At 43.6% G+C, this 25,323-nt stretch overlaps 2 protein-coding genes across 5 annotated transcripts in view; one reads left to right on the top strand and one right to left on the bottom strand.

Moving 5' to 3' along the window:
• The window catches only part of LOC147113546 (coiled-coil and C2 domain-containing protein 2A-like), a 403,075-nt gene extending 399,301 nt beyond the window's left edge, over nt 1-3,774 (top strand). The window contains exons 31-32 of the mRNA XM_085996133.1: nt 227-404; nt 3,557-3,774. Of these exons, the coding sequence (XP_085852259.1) occupies nt 227-404; nt 3,557-3,745 (367 nt within the window). The 3' untranslated portion in view covers nt 3,746-3,774. The remainder of the gene's footprint in view (nt 1-226; nt 405-3,556) is intronic.
• Nucleotides 3,775-4,366: 592 nt separating this feature from the next.
• LOC147113545 (RNA/RNP complex-1-interacting phosphatase-like) overlaps nt 4,367-25,323 on the bottom strand; it is a 75,277-nt gene continuing 54,320 nt past the window's right edge. For 3 of the 4 annotated variants that reach the window (XM_085994766.1, XM_085994765.1, XM_085994767.1), the window contains 6 exons: nt 16,030-16,076; nt 15,869-15,944; nt 9,750-9,818; nt 9,388-9,477; nt 5,029-5,142; nt 4,367-4,869 (listed from right to left, as the gene is read on the bottom strand). In XM_085994766.1, the coding sequence (XP_085850892.1) occupies nt 4,512-4,869; nt 5,029-5,142; nt 9,388-9,477; nt 9,750-9,818; nt 15,869-15,944; nt 16,030-16,076 (754 nt within the window). In that variant the 3' untranslated portion in view covers nt 4,367-4,511. The remainder of the gene's footprint in view (nt 4,870-5,028; nt 5,143-9,387; nt 9,478-9,749; nt 9,819-15,868; nt 15,945-16,029; nt 16,077-25,323) is intronic. The other variant, XM_085994768.1, reaches the window with a different exon arrangement.

Genomic DNA, 25,323 nt, shown 5'->3' with positions numbered 1-25,323 from the left:
GCAAAATTTCTTTACTCAACAGGTTGTTGGAGCATGGAATGCTTTACCACACAGATTAGTTGAGGCAAAGACTATTGTATCTTATTAAAGTTGTTTTTTGTGGCAGCTGGTTGTTTCTCATGAAAAGTCATAATAAGTAAGTTACAATAGCAAATATTTCTTGGTTGCTGCTTTCAAAAAGGGTTTGGTCATGTGCTTTAATCTCTGTTTATTCACTGCGACTTAGAATTGAATGGGCACTGAAGAACAAAATTATGGAATGGAGAGCTCAACGCCCCACTCGATGGAACCGTTACTGTACTGGAGTATTTCAAAATTTTCTTCCTCTACTAGAGCAAAACATTGGTCGCTCAGTAAGTGAAGAGCAGAGCACAGGATTAGAGTGTTTGTTAAAAGAATTCAAGGTTTGTGTTGCCCCTTTAGAACATACTTTATTTTTTAAATTACTCTCATCATTGACTTGTCAAAACTTTGATATAATACAGTAAATATATATTAAAATCTAGAAAATTAATTGTAGGTAAAATTATTTTTTGGCAGTGAATTTGAATTTTATGTTTATTAAGCTGAAGAATTTTAACATTAGAAATTAAACTGTTTCCCATTTTAGCTACCTAGTATCAGCATGATTGGATGCAAAATAAAACTGCCCCTTCAATATATCTCAGTCCCAGACTGCTAACAGCAACCCATACTGCACCAGTGTGGCATTTTTCCATTACTAATCATCCTGTGGCCTCTGAGTGTGATTGTTAATTTGTGCCAAATATTGGGAAGTTTTGTGCTGTGGCCTGAGGCCAACAGATTTTTATCCCAAAAGTCTGGGCTGGACAAGTGTCAGCCATGGCTCAGTTGGTAGCATTCTCACCTCTAAGTCAAAAGATTGTGGGTTCAACTTCCACTCCAGGGACTTGAGCACAAAATCTAGCCTGACACTCTAGTGCAGTACTGAGGGAGTGCTGCACTGTTGGTGGTGCTGTCTTTCAGGTGAGATGTTAAACCGCAGCCCCATCTACCCTCTCAGGTGGATGTAAAAAATCCCAAGGCACTATTTCAAAGAAGAGCAGGGAGTTCTCTCTGGTGTCCTAGCCAGTATTTATACCTCAACTAACACCTAAATAAAAACAGATTATCTGGTCATTATCACAATGCTGTTTGCAGGACCTTGTGTGCAAATTGGCAGCTGTTTCCCCTACGTTACAACAGTGACTACACTTCAAAAGTACTTTATTGGCTGTAAAGTGCTTTGGAACGTCCAGAGGTCATGAAAGACGCTGTATAAATGCAAGTCTTTCTTTAGTTTTAACCCAGGCCCCAGAGGTGAAGGACCACTTTGCATAAGCCCCCTGTAAAATTACACTGCAGATCTCTTATTTTTAAAGTGTGGCATTCAATAACTAAAGCATTAGTTGAAATGACTTGTCATTATCAATTAACAGCTTAAGAGAGCGAGGGCTTTTTAAGTGCCATGCTTCAAGCCAACCCAAAGAGCCCAAACACTAATTTCTGTCCTAATTTGGTATAGTCATGTTTGCATGTAGGTGTTAAATGCCTACAACAAATAATGCGTTCAAGTATTTATGCCGCTGCTTCAGACCGCCTTCAGTCCCAAAGACAGTCTAGAATGACCCCCAGTATACAAAGGAGTGGTCATCTGATTGTGCAAGAACCATTTCCCGATAATTACAGTATCATTCTCTTGTGGAATGACTGCAATATCCTATTTTCATTTGAAGGCCAATTTTTTTGCGATGAATAAGGTATCTTAACAAAATACGTAGACATTTGTGAAATTACATGATGGGCACCTCCAATGAAAATGGTATTATTATAAATCAGCAATGTAAATTGAGGAGAAAGAAACGTTTCAAAAATTTAACCGGACATTTATCTTAAGCAAATATACAGAAACCTGATAGCCCTGACCCAGATTATCTAAATCCCCAAACAATTTATAGTTTCCAACATATTACCAAAATAGGATGTATAGTTAATTCCTTAGAAGACCAAAGGAAGCTACAAAGAGACATTGATAAAATGAGTAAAGGGCTAAAACGTGGTGGATGGAATTCAATGTTAGTAAGTGTGAAATTATACTTTTAGGTAAAGAAAATAACTGCAGTAATTATACTCTGAATGGAAGTGGCTTGGTGCTGTGAAAGAGCAGAGGGACTGGAGGGTACAGGTTCACAGAACATTAGATATGACTGTAAAAAAACTAATAGAATTCTAAGTTTTATCTCAAGAAGTAATGGGGAAGAAATTGGGCTCTGCCACGTCCATTTTTTTTAGGTGCTATGTGGCCTCCTAATGCTTGATAATGCACACACATACTTCAGACGGGAACTGCACTGGATGCCACCTTGGTAAAGGGATTTGCATGTGTGCACCTAACAACCACTGGCAGATTATGACGTCAATCAGTGATTCAAATGCCATGCTCCAGCCCATGCCCCGTCTTCACCTCGCAAAGCTAAACATGTGTTAAATGAAATGAAGGATCCCCCTCCCCAAACCTCCTCTTCTTAGGCAGTCCCTCGGAACTGAGGATGACTTGCTTCCACATTAAAAATGAGCTCGCAGGTGGCCGATTAGTCCAATGCGGGACCTAGTCTCTGTCACAGGTGGGACAGATGGTGGTTGAAGGGACGGTGGGTGGGGTGCTTGGGTTGACATGCGTTCCTTGCGCTGCCTGCGCTTGGCTTCCGCTTGCTCCCGGCGAAGAGACTCGAGGTGTTCGGCGCCTTCCCGGATGCTTCTCCTCCACTTTGTGCGGTCTTGGGCCAGGGATTCCCAGGTGTCGGTGGGGATGTTGCACTTTTTCAAGGAGGCTTTGAGGGTGTCCTTGAAGCGTTTCCTCTGCCCACCTGGGGCTCTCTTGCCGTGCCGGAGCTCCGAGTAGAGCGCTTGTTTTGGGAGTCTCGTATCGGGCATGCGGACAATGTGACCTGTCCATCGGAGCAGCATGTTTCCAGTAGTTAAGGAGTCAAGAACAATGGACATAGATACAAAATTAAACGTAATAGATTTTAGAACTGAGGGAAGTAGAAACATCTTCACGCAGAATGTTGAGGCTGTGGAATTCACAGGTTAGTGCTTGAGACAACAACTAGGTCAATGTTCAAGATTAGATTGAATAGAAGAATAAAGGAAAAGGGGTTGAAGGGATAGGACACCAACATGGACTAGCTGCATCGAATGGCCTATTTCCATGTTGTAACTATTATGTCTTTTACTCATATCCCCAATGTGCTAATGTAGTTTTCTGTAAGTACTATGTTGTGTGACAGGACTATATTGACTTGACAAAATATTGGTGTGCATTTTTTGTTTGAAGAAAATTTAGAAAAAACTACTACTGGGTCTCAATAAGTTATCATGGTGTGCAAAATTACAGCTGATGGTTACGAAGAGTGTTGGATATATACGTCAGCACCATATATGGCATATTTCTGCCTACTCAATTTTCTGGATTGGAAGATATGTTTTGATTTGTGAAACACATAATTCAAACATCTACTGTGGCAATTGATTTTTTTTTTAACCTCCTCCACAGGTTTCAGGATTTCCTATTCAGATGCGCTATTCAAAGTTGCAGACAATATTTGATAAAGTCTACAGTACTGGTATTCATAATATAGAAATCCTCAATGCAGAGTTTGCTGTTGCAGTATACATTCATGCATACCCCAACAACGTATTATCAGTGTGGATTTATGTAGCATCTTTGGTTCATGATATATAAAATAAACTTAACATGCCATTTAGAAGAAACAGCTGTCTTTAATTTTTTGAACATATTTTCCCATGCTAAACATCTTGTTGTTAGCTGAAAGTAGACATTTTTAGGAACAGGAAAGGATGTTTGGTCCAACAAGCCTGCCCCTTTTTGATAGATTAAACCCACCTAACCACCTGCTTACCATACATTTCAATCCTGTCTGTTCTCTAGAAAGGCACCCAAATTGCCTCTTAAACCCATTTTTACACTCTGCTTCATTGGACTTCTGTTACCATTTAGCAGATTCATCAAACTCTTGTCCTCGCCAAGTCAGTGCTCAAAACTTTCTAGTGTGAACAAAGATATCCATGACTAAGGGTTGATCTGAAAAATTGCTTTGAAGACAAATTTAAGCAAACCGCTGCAATTTTATATAAAGTCTGCAATTTTTTTTGTTTTCTGCCATCTTGTTTGCTTGAGATTTTTTCCCCCAAAATTAAAATATAAACAAATTCAAATGGAACAGGAAAATGTCGATTTTTTTTCTCCTGCGGTCATTATACTCTGTACAAAAAAAAAGCACTTTTTCACTTTGCGCATGGACTTCTGTATCCAGCTTAAAAAAATGAAACAAATTTTAAGAGATTGTGGTCCTTTAATATTTAATATTCATTTTTGGAAAAAGGAAAACAATTATGAAAAGTCTAGAACTATAATGAAAAACGACAGTCACCACAAAGAAAGGGCAATACATTATAAACATGTTAAAGTTACAGCAATTTAGTCCCACTCAGTAATGAACCTTCTGCCAGTCAGTTGTTGTAGACATTTCCACTTTAAATGGGAAGTCATAACTGTTCTTGTCTACACTGCGTGTGAATGGGTTAAATTTGTCAAAACTGCCACTGCTGGTTTCACCAAAGTGAGAATCATACCCTGTTGGCTGGCCATGATTGTAATCTCGTGTAAAAGGTTTAACAAAGCTTTGTGGTTCTAGTCGTCTTCTGCTTGAACCTAGAAAAATGTTCCTCTCAAAATCATGTCTGAAGCGATCTGGAGGTGGTATTGGTGGTAAGTATCTGCTGTGCTCACCATGCAAACTTTCTTCTGAACTACGCACAGCTCTATGATCGCTGAAATATCTGGACCTAGTTAAAAAAAAATTGAATTAGAACACCATAGCACTAATCTTTTGAAAACTTGGCATTAATTTTATTAGGATGACAACATGAATTTCCTTTTAAATGGAATTACAGCTGTTCAAGTTTCCTAAATGAAAAGAAATATTCCAAGTGACATTCTTTTACCTGGAACATCCATCATGCTCCTTTTGAGAGTAGTCATCAAAGAGAGGAAAATGTCTGCATTCACCATAAAGGACTGAATAAGACAGCGATGGTGGAGGTGGTGGTGATCTGTCCCTACATTAAATGAGTATAATTATTAAAAAACATTTCAGCAGTACATTCCATACCAGTTTGCAGATCAGACAGATCTGCAGATACAAAAAACAGGTAAAATTACAACTAGTATGTCATTAACATCTGCACTGACATTTCGGCCTGGTTTTTTGGCGCAATTCGGCCAAAATTGGCGCAAAAGACAGTTTTAAAAAAACATCGAGCTAGAAGCAGGCCCCACCCACAAAATTGGCCATGCTCCCAGGGTGAATTAATCACCACTGGGAGTTTCTGCTAATTGCACTCGTTTGTAGGCCTTCAGGGAGGCTTTAAAAATTAAGCTTGTTCTTTTGGGTACAAGGCCACTAAAAGGTATGTTTTAAAAGTGATTTTTGTTTTAATTTACTAAGAAACTGACTAATATACCCCAATATAACTAGAAAATAGTTTTATATATTTTTTTAAAAGTGAATTTCAGTCATTTTAAATCAGGTTACTCAGGAGGTGGTAGATTCACACCGAGATTAAAAATGCTTATTTTTTGTGTAAACCTATTTTCAGCTGTTTTAATCAAACTTCAAGTTACCACTTAAATATATGAAGGAAAATTTTTTTAAAGCAAATTTTTTTTTTTTAAATGGCACTTTAAAACACTGCCTGATTGCGCTGATTCATGGCAAATTTTGCGTTCCGCGATATACAAACGAGTGAGCGGAAACTGGGGGGGTGGGGCAGAGAGAGAACACTTTTCAAAAAGAGCGCAATTTGTGCCGGGATCAGCAATTGTGCCCAAAGCGGAAACTCTACCCCTTTATATTTAAAAAAAATACAACCCAACAAATTTATAAATGACTAATATAGTTTTTAAAAAAAACCTTGTTTTGTTAGCTATAAAGGTCTGTTTTCAGCATTTCAAATGTAATCCAATGTTATCAACAGTTTATTACAACTAAAACATTTTCTATAGTCTTGAAGTTCTTGAAATAAATGTAGATGTACGCTATGGACATTCCACCCTGCCATCTAATGGCAGCTTGGAGACAAACAAATGTGCGCATCAAGCATACTTAGAAGAAATAAACATTACCCAACTTGTAAGGTCTTCATAGGGAAATATCCTCCAAATACCTCCAAGACTAAGCCCAAATCATTAACCTGTAGAATCAGGAGGGTAATAACTATAGAATATCCTAGATGTCATCAGTTCTTTCTTTAGAAGCAAAAAGCAAAGTGCAATGCTCTCCAAAAACTACCAGCAGGCCCTGACCATGGCAGCCACTGGTGTTGATGCAGAAGAGGTCTGCAGTAGATGCCAACTATTCTGCCCCACATCTGAGCGCAAGGTTCTGGCAGGGGGCCAGCCTGCAAGTAGGCCACGATGACTTGGCCCACCAAAAGTGGGTTTGCCAGTCTCGGGAAGAGAAAAAATATAATCAGGTCAACACCATGGGAAGCCCCTGCCAGCACTAAGAAAGGCTCCCCATCCCAAACATCACAAGAACTCCCGCTGAAAAGAAATGAAGTATACAGCTAAGGTCTGAAATTACTACAGTCAATGTTCAGACCAGGGAGGAGGCGGGTTGACATTTGGGTTGACTTGCTGTATACTTTCATTTTCTGTTTTTACTTTAGTATTTTGCCTTTGTTTTAGAAGAGGGTGAAAGGAGGACTTCAGGAACACCAGTAAAGGATATAGGGATCACTAATTGATAGAAACATTATAGAGGAAATTAAAACAGGTCTCAAAAGTTGAAGTCATCAGACCTAGATGACACACAGAAATATGTGGCCTAATTAGGGACTGTACTGAAATGTCTATAATTCTATAAATCTCAACTCAGGTTTGAACACAGCGGTGAGATTACGCACCAATGCCTGAGGAGCAAGCAGCCTGAGGTTGATGGGAGTCAGACAGAACCACATATAGATGCTGACCAAAAAGGCAGGCTTTGGTTTTGTGAATGTTGAGCTGCAGAATATTTCTGACTTAACCAGGACATGATATTGAGCAGTCACACAGTACAGCAACGGCCTTGTAGTTGATAGTGCTGATGGAAAGTTAAGAGTTGATGTTGGGAAGCATACATGTGGAAGCTCTGCTAAATTTAGCAGAGTCAACAGCAGTAGTGAAGCTATTTGGGATCTTTATGTAGCTTTGCTTTTGTGGTAATACTAATGGGTTTTCCAGTGTCAATTTGGGAGCTAAGAATAAAATAAAATCAGCCGAGGGTGACTAGAATTCCCCATAACTTGCCAGTAGTCTAATTGATACTTCAATCATTATTGGGAGATTTGGGCTTATTCACAGTAGCATGGAATGGAGAAAATGTCAATTAAGGCACTTCGTTCTGCCTGGACGGTTAACCGTGAAAATATTTTCTGTATTTTCAAAAATGCTGAGTTATAACAGTTTTCTCTGCTTATACAAGATATGTGTTTGTTTAAACGGGAGTATGTTAAACATTCTAGATTTCCACTGATGAGGCTGATGTGTAATTCAAAGACATCTCCTTGGTCACAAGTTATCCAGTTAGCCTCAGTTTGGAAAAACTATATTATTTCATAGAAAAGCAGATTAATTTCAAACTTCAAAAAACCCAAACATTTGACAACTAACAAAATGACTGCTGGACCATGCCAATTCGGCCTACTCCAGAGGTCCCCACCATCACAGAAGCCAGTCTTCAGCCAATTCGATTCACTCCACGTGATATCAAGAAACGGCTGAACGCACTGGATACAGCAAAGGCTATGGGCCCCATCAACATCCCGGCTATCGTGCTGAAGACTTGTGCTCGAGAACTAGCATCACCTCTAGCCCAGCTGTTCCAGTACAGCTACAACACTGGCATCTGTCCGACAATGTGGAAAACTGCCCAGGTATGTCCTGTCCACAAAAAGCAGGACAAATCTAACCCGGCCAATTACCGCCCCATCAGTCTAATCTCAATCATCAGCAAAGTGATGGAAGGTGTCATCGACAGTGCTATCAAGCGCCACTTACTCACCAATAACCTGCTCACTGATGCCCAGTTCCGCCAGGACCACTCGGCTCCCGACCTCATTTCAGCCTTGGTCCAAACATGGACGAAGGAGCTAAATTCCAGAGGTGAGGTGAGAGTGACTGCCCTTGACATCGAGGCAGCATTTGACCGAGTGTGGCATCAAGGAGCCCTAGTAAAACTGAAGGCAATGGTAATCAGGGGAAAACGCTGGAGTCATACCTAGCACAAAGGAAGATGGCTGTGGTGATTGATGGTCAATCATCACAGCCCCAGGATGTCACTGCAGGAGTTCCTCAGGGTAGTGTCCTAGGCCCAAACATCTTCAGCGGCTTCATCAATGACCTTCCTGCCAACATAAGGTCAGAAATGGGGATGTTCGCTGATGACTGCACAGTGTTCAGCGCCATTCACAACTCCTCAGACAATGAAGCAGTCCATGTCCGCATGCAACAAGACCTGGGCGACGTTCAGGCTTGGGCTGATAAGTGGCAGGTAACATTCGCACCACAGAAGTGCCAGGCAATAACTATCTCCAACAAGCAAGAGTCTAACCACCTCCCCTTGACATTCAACGGCATTACCATCGCCGAATCCCCCACCATCAACATCCTGGGGGTCACCATTGACCAGAAACTTAACTGGACCAGCCACATAAATAATGTGGCAACAAGAGCAGGTCAAAGGCTAGGTATTCTGTGGTGAGTGTCTCACCTCCTGACTCCCCAAAGCCTTTCCAACATCTACAAGGCACAAGTAAGGAGTGTGATGGAATACTCTCCACTTGCCTGGATGAGTGCAGCTGCAACAACACTCAGGAAGCTCGACACCATCCAGGACAAAGCAGCCTGTTTGATTGGCACCCCATCCACCACCTTAAACATTCACTCCCTCCACCACCGGCATACCGTGGCTGCAGTTTGTACCATCTATAAGATGCACTGCAGCAAATCGCCAAGGCTTCTTCGGCAACACCTCCCAAACTCGCAACATCTTCCACCCAGAAGGATATGGGCAGCAGGCGCATGGGAACACCACCACCTCCAAGATCCCCTCCAAGTCACACACCATCCTGACTTAGAAGTATATCGCCGATCCTTCATTGTCACTGGGTCAAAATCCTGGAACTCCCTCCCGAACAGCACGGTGGGAGTACCTTCACCACTTGGACTGCAGCGGCTCACCAGCACCTTCTCAAGGGCAACTAAATGCTGGCCTTGCCAGCGACGCCCAGGTCCCATAAGCGAATAAAAAAAAAAATTACCTGTCATTCTGTGCATTATAAGAGGAATGGTCAAAGTTGTTAGCAGAAAGAGGTACATGTTCATAAGGGAGTTCAAATCTTGAACCAAACCTGAAACAAAAAAATGCACATCAAAACTCCAACAATAGTTTTTTTCTTTCATTATGCATATATCAAGGCAAAACAAGAAACTTTGAGAAAGGTACAGGAAAGAACACCATAAAAGTATATGAATATTGGGACATACGGTTCCATCAAATAATACAGCAATTAGATAATATATGTCAGAATATAGCAACCAGTACAAATGCTGCAACTAAAATGAGTCATATTAATATTTTACTGCTTCGGAGTATAGGAAATAAATAATCTTGCTTCGTTACCCTGCAAAGTCACGTGAATGGGAGTTCACTGGTTCCGGGTCTGTAGAAAATGCATCCATTCCCATATTACTACAAAACAAACAAAACAGCTGATGATTATGTGTTTTATTAAAAAAGGTGCATAAAGAAACCCGTTTAGGTTCACCGTTCCAGGACTGATCCGGTCAAGTAAACGGGGGGGGAAATAAAGTTAGTTAATAGCAACAGACTAAAAAAATGAAATGGGTGCTACTACAAAGTTAAAGAGAACGGGGTTGATCTGAACTTTTGTCCGGCCTGCAGCCCATTCCGGCAGCGAAGAGGCCCCTGCAATTTTGAGGCCCCGGCCTCATTTGAATTTGGCTGGCGAGATGCGGACACTAAACAGGTATCCTAATGCAGCTTGCCACTTTTTTTGGCTTCAGTAATGTCAGCCAGCTGTGATGCCGGCCGAGGCCCACAGGTAGGTGTGCGGGAAGGGGGAACAAGCTACGCCTAGATAGGGCATGGCCGGCATTGCTCCTACTTCTTTTAAATCAATTTTAAAAATGTTTCTGGCCGTTTCCTGATCGGAACTCCAGTACACATGGATGTAACTTTCGTGCTACAAGATCCACCCATGTGTCCCTTAAAATTGTTACGGGAACCCCAACTACGTCATTAGGACCTCTATTTGCATAGAAGAGGCTTAACATGTGTTTCAGGCTGGCGTTTCCACTGCCCAGCGGTAGGATTCTGCGAAAGTTACATCATTGGTGTTAACAGGGCAGCAAGGCTACCGACCCCATTTTCAGGACCTTACCGCCCCGTTAACACCAATTTTCCCCAAGTGAAAAATCGGCCCCATTATCTCCACAAGGCACATTTAATTATTGTGCTGTGTATCAGTTACAAAACAATGTATTTTAAAAACAATGCAAGTAATCCAGTAACATGCATTCTATGAAACATAGTAACACAGAATATAGGAGTAGGCCATTCGGCCCCTCGAGCCTGCTCCGCCATTTAATGAGATCATGACTGATCATCCAAATTCAGTACCCTGTCCCTGCTTTCTCCACATATCCCTTGATCCCTTTAGCCTTAAGAAATATATCTAACTCCTTCTTGAATATATTTAATGAATTGGCCTCCACCGCCCTCTGTGGCAGAGAATTCCACAGGTTCACCAATCACTGGGTGAAGAAATTCCTCCTCATCTCAGTCCTAAATGGAGTACCCGTTATCCTTAGACTGTGACCCCTGGTTCTGGACTCCCCTGCCATCGGGAACATCCTTCCTGCATCTAGTCTGTCTAGTCCTGTTAGAATTTTATAAGTTTCAATGAGATCCCCTCACATTCTTCTAAACTCTAGCGAATATAAGCCTAATCAACCCAATCTCTCCTCGTACGTCATTCCTGCCATCCCAGGTATCAGTCTGGTGAATCTTCGCTGCACTCTCTCCATGGCAAGAACATCCTTCCTCAGATAAGGCGACCAAACTGCACACAATACTCAAGGTGTGGTCTCACCAAGGCCCTGTACAACTGCAGCAAGACATCCTTGCTCCTGTACTCGAATCCTCTCGCTATGAAGGCCAACATACCATTTGCCTTCTTAACTGCCTGCTGCACCTGCATGCTTACCTTCAGCGACTGGTGCACAAGGACACCCAGGTCTCAGTGCACTTCCCCTTTTCCCAATCTATTGCCGTTCAGATAATAATCTGTCTTCCTGTTTTTGCCACCAAAGTGGATAACCTCGCATTTATCCACATTATACTGCATTTGCCATGCATCTGCCCAAATCACCCAACCTGTCCAAATCATACTGGAGTTTCTCGGCATCCTCCTCATAGCACACATGCCCACCCAGCTTTGTGTTGTCTGCAAACTTGGAGATATTACATCTAGTTCCCTCATCTAGATCATTAATATATATTGTGAATAGCTGGGGTCCTAGCACCGATCCCTGCAGTACCCCACTAGTCACTGCCTGCCACTCGGAAAAAGACCCGTTTATTCCAACTCTTTGCTTCTTGTCTGCCAATCAGTTCTCTATCCAAGTCAGTACCTTACCCCCAATCCCATGTGCTTTAACTTTGCACGCCAATCTCTTATGCGGGACCTTATCGAAAGCCTTCTGAAAGTCCAAATACACCACATCCACTGGTTCTCCCTTATCTATTCTACCAGTTACATCCTCAAATAATTCCAGTAGATTAGTCAAGCATGATTTATCTTTTGTAAATCCATGTTGACTTTGTCCGATCCTGTCACTGTTTTCCAAGTGCTCTGCTATTACATCTTTTATAATGGACTCTAGCATTTTCCCCACTACCAATGCCAGACTTACCGGTCTATAATTCCCCGTTTTCTCTCTATCACCCTTTTTAAATAGTGGGGTTACATTAGCTATCCTCCAATCCATGGGAACTGTGCCAGAGTCTATAGAATTTTGGAAGACAACCAGCAATGCATCTACTATTTCTAGGGCCACTTCCTTAAGTACCCTAGGATGTAGATTATCAGGCCCTGGGGATTTATTGGCCTTCAATCCCATCAATTTCCCGAACACCATTTCCCTACAAATACTGATTTCATTCAATTACTCCCTCTCATTGGACCCTATGTTCCCCGACATCATTGGGAGGTTATTTGTGTCCTCCTTTGTGAAGACAGAACCAAAGTATGTATTTAATTGGTCAGCCATTTCTTTGTTCCCCATTATAAATTCCCCTGATTCTGACTGCAAGGGATCTACGCTTGACTTCACCAATCTTTTTCTCTTCACATATCTATAGAAGCCTTTAGTCAGTTTTTATGTTACCTGCAAGCTTACTCTCATAATCTATTTTCCCTCTTAATTAATCCCTTTGTCCTCCTTTTCTGAAGCCTAAACTGCTCCCAATCCTCAGGTTTGCTGCTTTTTCTGGCCAAATTATATGTCCTCTCCTTGCACCTTATGCTATCCCTAATTTCCCTTGTTAGCCACGGTTGAGTCACCTTTTTTGTTTTATTTTTATGCCAAACAGGGATGAACAAATTCTGTAGTTCATCCATGCGATCTTTAAATGTTTGCCATTGCCTATCCACCGTCAACCCTTTAAGTAACGTTCCCCAATCCATCCTAGCCAACTCGTGCCTCATACCATCGTAGTTTCATTTATTTAAATTTAGGACCCTAGTTTCTGAGTCAACTACTTCACTCTCCATTTTAATGAAGAATTCTAACATATTATGATCGCTCCTCCCCAAGGGGCCTCGCATAACAAGATTGCTAATTAAGCCTCTCCTTACATAATACCCAGTCTAAGATGGCCTGATCTCTAGTTGGTTGCTCGACATATTGGTCCAGGAAACCATCCCGTATACACTCTAGGAATTCCTCCTCCACAGTATTGTTACTAATTTGGTTAGCCCAATCTATATGTAGATTAAAGTCACCCATGATAACTGCTGTGCCCTTATTGCACGTGTCTCTAATTTCCCGTTTAATGCCATCCCCAACCTCAGCATTACTGTTTGGGGGGTCTGTATACAACTCCCACTAACGTTTTCTGCCCCTTGATATTTCTCAGCTCTGCCCATACAGATTCCACATCATCAGAGCTAATATCCTTCCTTACTATTGTGTTAATCTCCTCTTTAACCAGCAATGCTACCCCACCTCCTTTTCCTTTTTTCCTGTCCTTCCTGAATATTGAATACCCCTGGATGTTGAATTCCCAGTCTTGGTCACCCTGGAGCCATGTCTCCATAATCCCAATTATATCATATCCGTTTACATCTATTTGCACAGCTAATTCATCCACCTTATTACGAATGCTCCTCGCATTAAGACACAAAGCCTTCAGGCTTGATTTTTTAACACTCTTAGTCCTTTTAGAATTATTATGTACTGTGGCCCTGTTTGATTTGCACCCTTGATTTCTCTGCCTTCCACTTTTGCTTTTCTCCTTCCTGTCTTTTGTTGCTATCCTTGCTTCCCTTTCCTCTGTCTCCCTGCACAGGTTCCCAACCCCCTGCCATTTTAGTTTAAACCCTCCCCAACAGCACTAGCAAACACTCCCCCTAGGACATCGGTTCCGGTCCCACCCAGGTGCAAACTGTCCGCTTTGTACTGGTCTCACCTCCCCCAGAACCGGTTCCAATGTCCCAGGAATTTGAATCCCTCCCCCTTGCACCATTCCTCTAGCCACACATTCATCTGAAATATCCTTCTATTTCTACTCTGACTAGCACGTGGCACTGGTAGCAATCCTGAGATAGGACCTTTGAGGTCCTATTTTTTAAATTTACCTCCTAACTCCCTATATTCAACTTTTAGGACCTCATCCTGTTTTTTACCTGTATCATTGGTACCTATATGCACCACGACAACTCAGATTTAAATGCATTTTATAAGCAATCATAATTAGAATTGTATTCAGCATCTTGCACAGAAATGAGATCACAATCAACTCAAAATATTACATTGCTTCAATAATCTGCAGAACCATCAGTCTGCAGCTCAACCATGTGGGCTAATTTCTCAAGAAGCTTACCATTAAAGTTTAGTCTCATCAGAACCATTAGATTTGCTGCCACAAAGTAGCAGGTTCTTTCAAGTCAGAGAAGGGAAAGAAATCTCAAGCTTGTACATGGAAATAAAAGCAACCTATTTTTGGTATAGGCTTCCTCATCCTTAATTCATCGTCCATGTACAAAAGCATAATGCCATTTTCAGGACAGGAGGAAGACCACCAGGTTGTCACTTTAACTTTCAATCTTCAAGGTCCACATTATCTTCCCTGCGTGTTCTCTCCTTCATTCATCAATTGTTTAATTGAGATGAGAGTGGGCGAGTTAAGCAACAAGGTTGAACTTTTATTCAATTTATATTAAAAAGCTCCAAACACTTGCACAGAGAAGATGGGGTGGGGGTGGGAGAAAAGGAGAGAACTGTTTGTGTGAAGCAAGAAGTCCACTCAAAGATGAGGAAGATTACACTGAAGATAAATAATGTTTTGATGTTAAGAGCAGCTTGAAGCACAGAATGTCACAACATGTATCCTCTGAAGCAAAAAGATCCAAATAGTAATGTCTCAAAAAGGCACGGAGGTTGTTCCATACAGCAGGCTTACCTGTAAACTACATTTATAGAAAGTTGATTCATGACATAGCCATTGCATCAGTAAAGTGTGCCTTTACTCTGCATAACAGCTCATGCTAAAGTAAAAGACAGACATTTTATGATCTATCCCACAATAGGGATTGGCTAACATTTTATTTCTAAAGCCCTAAAGTGGTCCTCCTTATATAATTTGCCTGGGGTTCAAAAACACTGAAATCTAGGTTGGACCTCAGTTGTGGGGAGAATTCTGGTCACCACACTTTAGTAAGAATGTGAAGGCCCTTGAGAGGATGCAGAGGAGATTTACCAGAATGGTTCCGGGGATGGGGGATCTTAGCTACAAGAACAGGTTGGAGAAGCTGGATTTGTTTTCATTAGAGCAAAGGAGGTTGAGGGGTGATTTGATAGAGGTGTACAAGATTATGACAGATTTGGATAGGCTAGATGGGGAAAGGCTGTTCCCACTAGTTGATGGTACAAGGACTAGGAGACACAGATTTAAGGTTTTGAGCAAGAGGTACAGGGGGGACGTGAGGAAAAACCTTTTTATGCAGCGAGTGGTGATGACCTGGAATTCGCTGCCGACGGAAGTGCTGGAAGCGGAGACACTCAATGTTTTCAAGGGGAGACTGGATAGGCACTTGAGGGAAATAAAACTTGCAGGGCTATGAGGATAGAGCGTGGGAATGGGACTGACTGGATTGCTCTACAGAGAGTCGGCGCGGACTCGATGGGCCGAGTGCCCTCCTTCTGTGTTGTGCCATTATGACTATGAATTTAAGTGCCAACATTTATTGAGTTAATATAAGTTATGTAACAAGTCTGCAGAGAACTATTATAACCCTTTCTAACCTCTGTTATCCCATGTGTAAAATAAAAGACAACTATTTGTCCATTGATACAATACCCGTTTAACATGGTAACCAGATAAGGGCAAAGGGCTAAAAGCACAGATCATCCTCATGATCCCAACCTTAAAATCAAGTTAGTTTTAACTAATCAGTAGAGTTGTAAGACCTAACTGAATGCAGATATCATAATTACCTTCTTTTTGGTCCTGTTCGTAGGTCATGGAGATATACTATTCCGTTCATTTTGTGGCCACGAGCACTGTTAAAAACTTTATAAAAAGAGAGGAGTTACAGTTTTCTGTTTAACTTTACCAATCAGAAATTAATGTCTTTAGAAACTGAAAAAATTCCTACGATCAATTGCTGTTTCTGGCTCCATTCCCTCTACATCAATCAAGTATCTAGATAGCAATAAGATAAATCCAAATTTGTATTCAAAGAAAACAAACACAAGAACAATTACAATCCAGTTGAAATTAAAATCAATAAGAGGCAACTTGGTCGCGCATCTGTGAACCAATGCAAATAAGGTCCTCATTATCCATCTGTCTGATGTATCTACTATAATAGATCTAGACTATTAACTAGAAATAGTCCACCTTATTATGGAATAGTAAAGTGACTTAAACAATGCTCAGCAAAAGACCTTCTAAATCAGGAGTAAGTCTTCCACATTCAAACTTCAATGGTCAGACAGTAGTTTTAAGTGTTCATAAACTTTAGGCCGCAGGTCAATAACGGGGTTTCTCACTTTTTAAAAACATTTTGCATCTGCATGAAAGTGACAGGGATGCATATTGGACTTGTTTTATATACCAACGGATCTCCCGTAGGATTGCTTACAGTGAATTGGATCACATGCTTTTTTATAACGTTAGGAATAATCCCCAATGCATTATTTTTCTGCTAAATTTAAACTCGGGCCTGAATTTTCCCACTGCCATACGTGTGGGATTGGAGGCGGGTCGGGAGTAAAAGTGGAAATAAATCAGAGCGAGTCGGGAACCCGCCGTCATCCCACCTCCTTGCGCCTTCAACTCGGGCGTGTTTGCCAGCGTGGCAGCAACCCGATCGGCAGAGGCCGTCGACCTAGTTTAGATCATTATTAGCTTGTTGTCAGACCCGTAACCATCTTTTTAGCCATACCTTTGGAATTTCACTGCATGACAATGACAATCTCGCATCTGTTAAGCGGAGGCGGAAGTTCAGTGACCACTGATCCAGCTCATTAATGCACAGCATGGAAAGCACAATAAATACTGCCGCCTGCTTACTTTCCTAAGGGAAATGCTGTTGCTGAGTGCACTTTCAGCACAGATTTAGGTTTGTAGAGGTTGTAAGCGTTTCAGCAAATTTGGGAACCACTGTCACCTCACTGCTACAACCTATCACACTATTGACAGATTGCTTCATCTCTACTTGACCTGCCATCTATTACATCAGCATTGGTGCTGTTTTACTGTCTCACCTTGGTCCTCAGAATCAGACCATGATGAGCCCCAACACCAACAACAACATCACCAACCTGCTCAACAACCTGATGCTCCACAGAACAGAGGGCATCAGCACAGGACTGCACCACGCTGGAGGCAGTACCCCCAACACGGTATACAGGTAGAGGATGAGCTTCCTCAACATGACTGAGCAGCAGTGCCAAAGGAGGCTCAGGTTATTGCACCAGGTCGTCGCAGACATTTGCAGCCCAGAGGAGCAGGAGGCCACTCTTTACCAGTGGCTGTTAAAGTCACCAGTGCCGTCAACTTCTTCGCCTCGGGCTCCTTCCAGGGAACTGCAGAAGACGTTTGCGGCATCTCGCAGTCGGCTGCCCACAGATGCATCACACATGTCACCGATGCCGTTTGACAAGTCAGCCAATTAGATCAACTTTGCCACTGATGATGCCAGTGTTAACTCAGCGGGCGCTGGGCTTTTCCGCTCTGGCTGGCTTCCCATGGGTGCTATCATCGACTGCACACATGTGGCCATTAGGGCACCCCATCATCACGCAGGAGTGTTTGTCAACCGCAAGGGCTTCCACTTCCTCAATGTGCAGCTCATCTGCAACCATAGGAAGATCATCATGCACGTGTGTGCCAAATTCCCTGGCAGCTGTCATGACTCTTGCGTCCTGCGCCAGTCCACCCTCCCTCGTGTCTTCGCACCTCCAGACTTTCCGACAGGCTGCTTGGAGAAAAGGGCTATCCACCGAAAACATGGCTTATGACACCCTTGAGGAGGCCAAGTACTGAGGCCGAGGAGAGATATAATGAAAGCCACATGTCCACCAAAGGTGACATAGAGCAGACAATAGGCATGCTGAAAATGCGCTTCAGATGTCTTGGCAGATCTGGAGGAGCCCTTCATTACACACCAACCAGGGTCTCCAAGATCGTTGCGGTCTGCTGCGTGCTGCACAACATAGCGCAGCAGTGAGGATTAGCGTTGCAGGAGGAGCAAGGCTCTGAGCGCATAGCCTCTTCAGAGGAGGAGATCAGCTGGAAGACGAGGAGGAGGAGGAGCAGGAGAAACTGGAGGTCCAGATGCTACCAGCACCTGAGCACATTGCTGCCCGGGAGGCCAGGGATGGCCTCATCATGGCCAGATGTACTTAACTTCATGCATTACACCCACATGGCTGCCATATGCTGTACCAGGTGCCCCCACCCCCCGGCCGCCACAGCAACACCATAAAGCATCTCTACAACGACCAAGCCATTCCTTTCACACTGACCACCATTGCTGGAGGTAACGTTATGTCTCATCATTCACTCCAACTCACTAAGCCACTTCCAAAGTTGCAGACAAAATTGGCCACGACCGGAAAGTGGTGAAAATAAATAGTTTTATACGTGACTTAAGAGTAACTGAACCTCAACAGAAACATCGACTTGTGTGTCATCTTCTACAAGGTGTAACTTCTGCAACTTCAGCAGAGGTAGAGACAGCCTGCTGTGACTGCATAGACATTCTTGGCGGACGTCCTCTGGGTTTTGGAGCTTCTGATGGCCCCACCAAAAAGTCTACTCCTCCTGCGACTGTGCAGGGGCAGACTTGGCCATCGCGATCCCAGGAGGCATGTGGGGCTCTGACTGAGAGGGAGGCAACGGGGGAAAAGTGTGAGCGCTTTGAGAGGAGCCGCGATTTCCACGTCCCCTCTCACCGTCATCCCTCTCATGGGCCAACTGCACTTCCCTGCTAGCAAGGAGCTGGAGAGCACCTTGCTGCACAGCAGTGAGGCCATGAGGACCCAAGTCTACATAGACCACCTCCTCTAGGAGGGATGTCAATGAGCCTCTGTCATCTATTCTCCATAGAGACCATGTGCTCCTGTGAGTGGCGCATTAGCTGCTCCATGCAGGTGACCATCCTTTCCATGGAAGAGCCTACAGTCGTCATCGCCTGCGACACAGTGGTGCTCATGTTGGAGATGGACTCCTCTATTCTCTGAACATTTGCAGACATAGAGGTCAGAGCCTCCTGCACCTCCAGGATCGCCCTCTTTCTCGAAGGCCCCCCAAGGCTCAGCGTCTGCATGCAGCTGAGCAGAGCTGGGAGTGCCACTGTTGTCCTTGTCTCCACCATCTCCTCTTGTCACCTGGTAAGTCACAAGTGAGCAACACTACTCTATCTCGCATAGGACCCATCGAGGTGTGCGTATCTGCGCTGGTGCAGGGTGCGCTTAGGTCTGGTGCCGGTGCGCCCTCGGAGATTGGAGGCTCCTCTGAGGAGTAGTCTTCCTCTTCTGCCTGGAGAGTGGGGCGGGGGGGGCTATTGATGGACCTGTGGGAGAGTAAAGAGATTATTTCAAAATGTCATATCAACAATGGGTAGCGATACAATTATGCACATGATGACCATTCAGCGGCTGCTGACATCAGTCCCCGTATGAGTGACTGGTGTATGCCATGTGGCTGTATGAGATGTAATTCTGTCACCAGGTTGCTAAGATGTCCCCCTCTTTTCGTCTTCTACCACCAGCTGCTCTGCAACTCCCGAGATGTCCAGGGCGACCTCCTCTGTGGCGTTAACGTGGCCAATGATGGAGGGCCACCTCCGGTTCTCTCTCTCCCTCTTATTGCGGGCTCTCTTCTCCTGCAAGGAGGGAAAGAAAAGTTTGAGTGAGAATGATGGAATGAGTGTAAGGAATGGATGGGTTACATCTTTAAAGGGTGATTATGAGAGAGTGGAGTGCCTATGCTAAATGGTGCCCTTATGTGGCGTTACTTGGTATGATTGCATTATGATGAGGGCGAGTGTGAGTGCTGGCTCGTCAGATGGAGATGTGAGAATGGAGATAGTGAGAGAGGGATGGGTGGACGTGCAAGGTATGTTGGTGTGAGTAATGGTGTGCAGGAGTAGGCTTGGGGAAGGCAGTGTGCTGGGGATGTGATGAGAGGCACAGCAGGATGAAGTTGAGTGTGGCTTTGCACTCACCTTTCCTGATCTAATGAGATAATTGAAGCGCTTCCAGCACTGCACCCAGGTTCTCCTCAACATCCCTGCAGTTCACCTCCTCTCCTAGCTCCAGCTAGGCTTTTTTGGTGTCCTAGGGAGGTCTCTTCCGCCCATCAGAAGGGAGGAGGGCTTCCCTGTGTGCTCTGACTCCCTCCACAAGCATATGGAGGAAGTCATCTGAGAACCTGGGTGCAGCCCTCTGCCTCTGCGCAGTCATGTATTCAAGGCTTATCAAGACCCAAATGCTAAAATGTAGTGCCTACACACTCCTAGATGAACCATCAAATGCAATGTGGCCAAGGGGCCTTTAAATATCCCGGCTCAAAATGAGTCATCGATGATGTCATCAGACCCGCACCATTTAATAGAGCCAGGTAACGCACAGGGCTGCCTTAATAGGCGCCATTAAGGGAAAGTCGTTTTGAGGAGCGGCATGAAATGAGGAACGGGGTCCCGACCCACAACGCTGACCGCCCGCACCCCACCTGCCCAGGTAAAGAAAATTCCAACCTCTGTTTAAAGCAGCCTGTCCCTCTAAGGCCACAAAAATCTAATTGCTCAAGGTAAGTCAGCTGATACACTGCTTTAAAAATACACGAGTGTTACAAGTAATGCTGAATGTATTCTGCTTCTAAAATAGAGTTATACCCCTTTAAGGCCAATTTGAAGTTCCTCTGTACATTCCAAATAATTGTCTTGTATGCAAATTTGTTACAGTAATTCAAAAAAGAAAGCCAATTGGCTGAGAGACATTTGCCTAAAATTACATTAGAAAGCAGTATTATGAAGGTGACAGCCAAAAAAATGCATATGTATCATTTTTTATTTTAGTACTAGAAAGTCTCCTGTGGCATTGCTCATGGTAAGTGAAAGGGTATGATCTTTAACTGCTCTGTCAATAGTTATTGCAGGTGAGGTGATGTGGTTTGTATGGATCTGGTAGGAGTCTGGGATCACAGAAATCACAGAAACCCCACAGTGCAGATAGAGGCCATTTCGGCCCATCGAGCCTACACCGACACATATCCCACCCGATCCCCGTAACCCCTACACCAACACATATCCCACCCTATCCCCGTAACCCCACGTATTTAATCCCCCTAACACTAAGGGTCAATTTATCATAGCCAATCAACCTAACCCGCACATCTTTGGGCTGTGGGAGGAAACCGGAGCACCCGGAGGAAACCCACGCAAACACGGGGAGAATGTGCGGAGTTTGCACAGACAGTCACCCGAGGCCGGATTCGAACCCGGGTCCCTGGCGCTGTGAGGCAACAGTGCTAACCACTATGCCACCGTGATGAATTAAATAGGTTGGGGAAATAGAGACTATTGTTTAAAAAAAATCCAGATTTTAAACCAGTGAGGAACAGGTGTTTGAGGAAAAAATAGAAAGGGAAGAAAAATAATAGGGTTTCTTAAAGAAATTGGAAACCGAAAAAATAAATACTGCAGAATATGATTCAATAAAAATAAGAGGAACAGGAATGAAAAAAAAGAAACAGAAACAATGGGGCTAAAGCGGTGACAGTAGGAATTGGAAACAAAAAACAGAGCCACAACTTGAGCACAGAGCTTGGAGACAGAGCTGTGTAAATGGCAAATGGAGTGGATCGCAAGTAGAGTGGAGGAATCTGGTGAGCGCAGGAATCGGTGGAGAAGAGGAAGGCGGGTGAGACATCTACCTGAAAAGGAGGAGTGGAGCTATAGAACCCAAGCTCTCTAAGTTAATAGCCACGAGAGCGGACCTGCAGGAGAGCGAGATAAGTGGGCGCAGATAAAGGTAGGCCCAAGAGCCCAGAAGGAGCGGGAACATCAGGGAGCGAGGTAAGTGACATCAGCACAAGGGAAGGAGCAGATTGGTGAATAGCTGGTGATATTTTTTTTTTTTTTAAGTCTTAAGTTTATTTCTGTTAAGTTACTTAATAGTTTATTAAGTAGAGGGAAATTACAAGAACTATAGAGTAGTGATAATGGGGGTCTTCAATTATCCTAATATAGACTGGGATAGTAATAGCGTAAAGGGCAGAGAGGGGGAAGAATTTCTGAAGTGTGTTCAGGAGAACTTTCTTGAAAGGAAGGAGGCATTGCTGGATCTGGTTCTAGGGAATGAGGTGGATCAAGTGGAGCAAGTGTCAGTAGGGGAACATTTAGAGAAGTGTGATCACAGTATCATAAGGTTTAGATTTGCTATGGAAAAGGACAGGGAGCAATCTAGCGTAAAACTACTTAGCTGGAGGAAGGCCAATTTCAGTGGGTTGAGAATGGATCTGCCCTGGGTAAATTGGAATCAAAGATTGGCAGGCAAAACAGTAATCGAACAATGGACTGCCTTTAAAGAGATGCTTTGGGTACAGTCGGGGTACATTCCCACTGGGGGGAAAGGTAGGGCAACCAAAGCCAGAGCTCCCTGGATGATGAAAGAGATAGAGAGTAAGATAAAACAGAAAAAGGGGGTGTATGACAGATGTCAGGTTGAGAATACAAGTGAGAACCAGGCTGAATATAGAAAGTACAAAGGGGAAGTGAAAAAGGAAATAAGAGGGGCAGAGAGTACGAGAACATAACCAGTAGCTAACATAAACAGGAATCCAAAAGTCTTCTATAGGCATATAGACAGTAAACGTGTTGAGGGAGGGGCAGGATTGGCAGCTCAATATTCCGGGGTATAGAATCTTCAGGCAAGACAGAGGGGGTGTAAAAGATGGGGTGTCGCAATATTAATCAATGAGTCAATTACTGCTGTAAGGAGGGATAATATCTTAGCAGGTTCCTCTAATGAGGCCATATGGGTAGAGCTTAAAAACAAAAAAGGGGGCAAGCACTTTGCTGGGAGTGTACTATAGGCCCCCAAACAGTCAGGGGGAGATAGGGGAACAGATATGTAGGCAAATCTCAGAGAAGTGTAGAAATAATAGGGTAATAATAGGAGATTTCAACTTCCCCAATATTAACTGGGATAGTCAGAGTGTGAAAGGCTTAGAGGGTGCGGAATTCTTAAAGTGCATCCAGGAGAGCTTTTTGAGCCAGCATGTAGAAAGTCCTACAAGAGAGGGGGCGGTACTGGACCTAATTCGAGGGAATGTAGCCGGGCAAGTGGTAGAAGTGTCAGTAGGAGAGCATTTTGGTGACAGTGACCATAATTCGGTGAGATTTAAGGTAGTCATGGAAAAGGACAAAGATGGACTGGAAATAAAGGTTCTAAATTGGGGTAAGGCCGATTTTAATATGATACGGCAGGATCTGGCCAAAGTGGACTAGGATCAGCTACTTGTAGGAAAATCCATATCAGAGCAGTGGGAGTCTTTCAGAAAGGAAACAGAGAGAGTACAACGCCAACATGTTCCCGTAAAGGTCAAGGATGGGACCAACAAGCCCAGGGAACCCTGGATGTCAAGGGATATACAAGAATGGATTAGGAAAAAAAAGGGAGGCTTTTGGCAGATACAAAGGACTAAAAACAGTGGAAGCCCTAGAGGAGTATAGAAAGTGCATGGGGGTACTTAAAAAAGAAATTAGGAGAGCAAAGAGGAGGCATGAAATAACACTGGCGGGCAAAATAAAATATAAAACACCTTGGGATTTTCCAAGTATATTAAGGGTAAGAGGATAACCAGGGAAAGAGTAGGGCCCATTAGTAACCAAAGTGGCAATCTGTGTATAGAGCCGGAAGATGTAGGTGAGGTTTTAAATAATATTTTACATGTGTGTTCACTATGGAGAAGGACGATGTAGGCATAGAAGTCAGGCAGGGGGATTGTGATATACTTGAAGAAATTAGTATTGAGAGGGAGGAGGTACTAGCGGTTTTAGCGAGCTAAAAAGTGGATAAATTCCCAGGCCCTGACGAGATGTATCCCAGGCTGCTGTGTGAGGCAAGGGAGGAGATTGCAGGGGCTGTGACACAAATTTTCAGAACCTCTCTGACCACAGGGGACGTGCCAGAGGATTGGAGAACAGCTAACGTAGTATCATTATTCAAGAAGGGTAGTAGGGATAAACTAGGGAATTGCAGGCCAGTGAGCCTAATATCAGTGGTAGGGAAATTATTGGAAAAATTTCTGAGGGACAGAATTAGTCTCCACTTGGAGAGGCAAGGATTAATCAAGGATAGTCAGCATGGCTTTGTCAGGGGGAGATCATGTCTAACCAATTTGATTGAATTTTGAGAGGGGGTGACTAGGTGTGTGGATGAGGGTAGTGCAGTTGATGTAGTCTACATGGACTTCAGTAAGGCTTTTGACAAAGTCCCACATGGGAGACTGGTCAAGAAGGTAAGAGCCCATGGGACCCAGGGCAATTTGGCACATTGGATCCATAATTGGCTTAATGGCAGGAGGCAGAGGGTGATGGTTGAAGGTTGTTTTTGTGACTGGAAGCCTGTGTCCAGTGGTATTAACCGCAGGGATCGGTGCTGGGTCCTTTGCTGTTTGTAGTGTACTTTAATGATTTAGATATGAATGTAGGAGGTATGATCAGTAAGTTCACAGATGACATGAAAATTGGTGGAGTGGTAAATAGCGAGGAGGGAAGCCTCAGGCTACAGGACGATATAGACGGGTTGGTTAGATGGGCAGAACAGTGGCAAATGGAATTTAACCCTGAAAAGTGTGAGGTGATGCATTTTGGGAGGACTATCAAGGCAAGGGAATACATAATGAATGGTAGGACCCTAGGAAGGACAGAGGATCAGAGGGACCTTGGTGTGCATGTACATAGATCCCTGAAGGCAGCAGGACAGGTAGATAAGGTGGTTAAAAAGGCATATGGTATACTTGCCTTCATTAGCTGAGGCATAGAATATGTTAGGCCACAGCTGGAATACTGTGTGCAGTTCTGGTCGCCACACTATAGGAAGGATGTGATTGCATTGGAGAGGGTGCAGAGGAGATTCACCAGGATGTTACCTGGCTGGAGCGCTTCAACTATGAAGAGAGACTGGACAGGCTGGGGTTGTTTTCCTTAGAGCAGAGAAGGCTGAGGGGGGACCTGATTGAGGTGTACAAAATTATAAGGGGCCTAGATAGGGTAGATAGAAAGGAACTTTTCCCCTTAGTAGAGGGGTCAATAACCAGGGGGCATAGTTTCAAGGTAAGGGGCAGGAGGTTTAGAGGGGATTTGAGGAAAAGCTTTTTCACCCAGAGGGTGGTTGGAATCTGGAACTCACTGTCTGAAAGGGTGGTAGAGGCA

Source organism: Somniosus microcephalus, chromosome 8, assembly GCF_052327205.1.
Source record: "Somniosus microcephalus isolate GS21.2 chromosome 8, FLI_Smic_1.0, whole genome shotgun sequence".
NCBI classification, from domain to species: domain Eukaryota; kingdom Metazoa; phylum Chordata; class Chondrichthyes; order Squaliformes; family Somniosidae; genus Somniosus; species Somniosus microcephalus.
The sequence above is the reverse complement of the archived record's forward strand: the minus strand, read 5'-3'. Positions and strand labels throughout refer to the sequence as shown.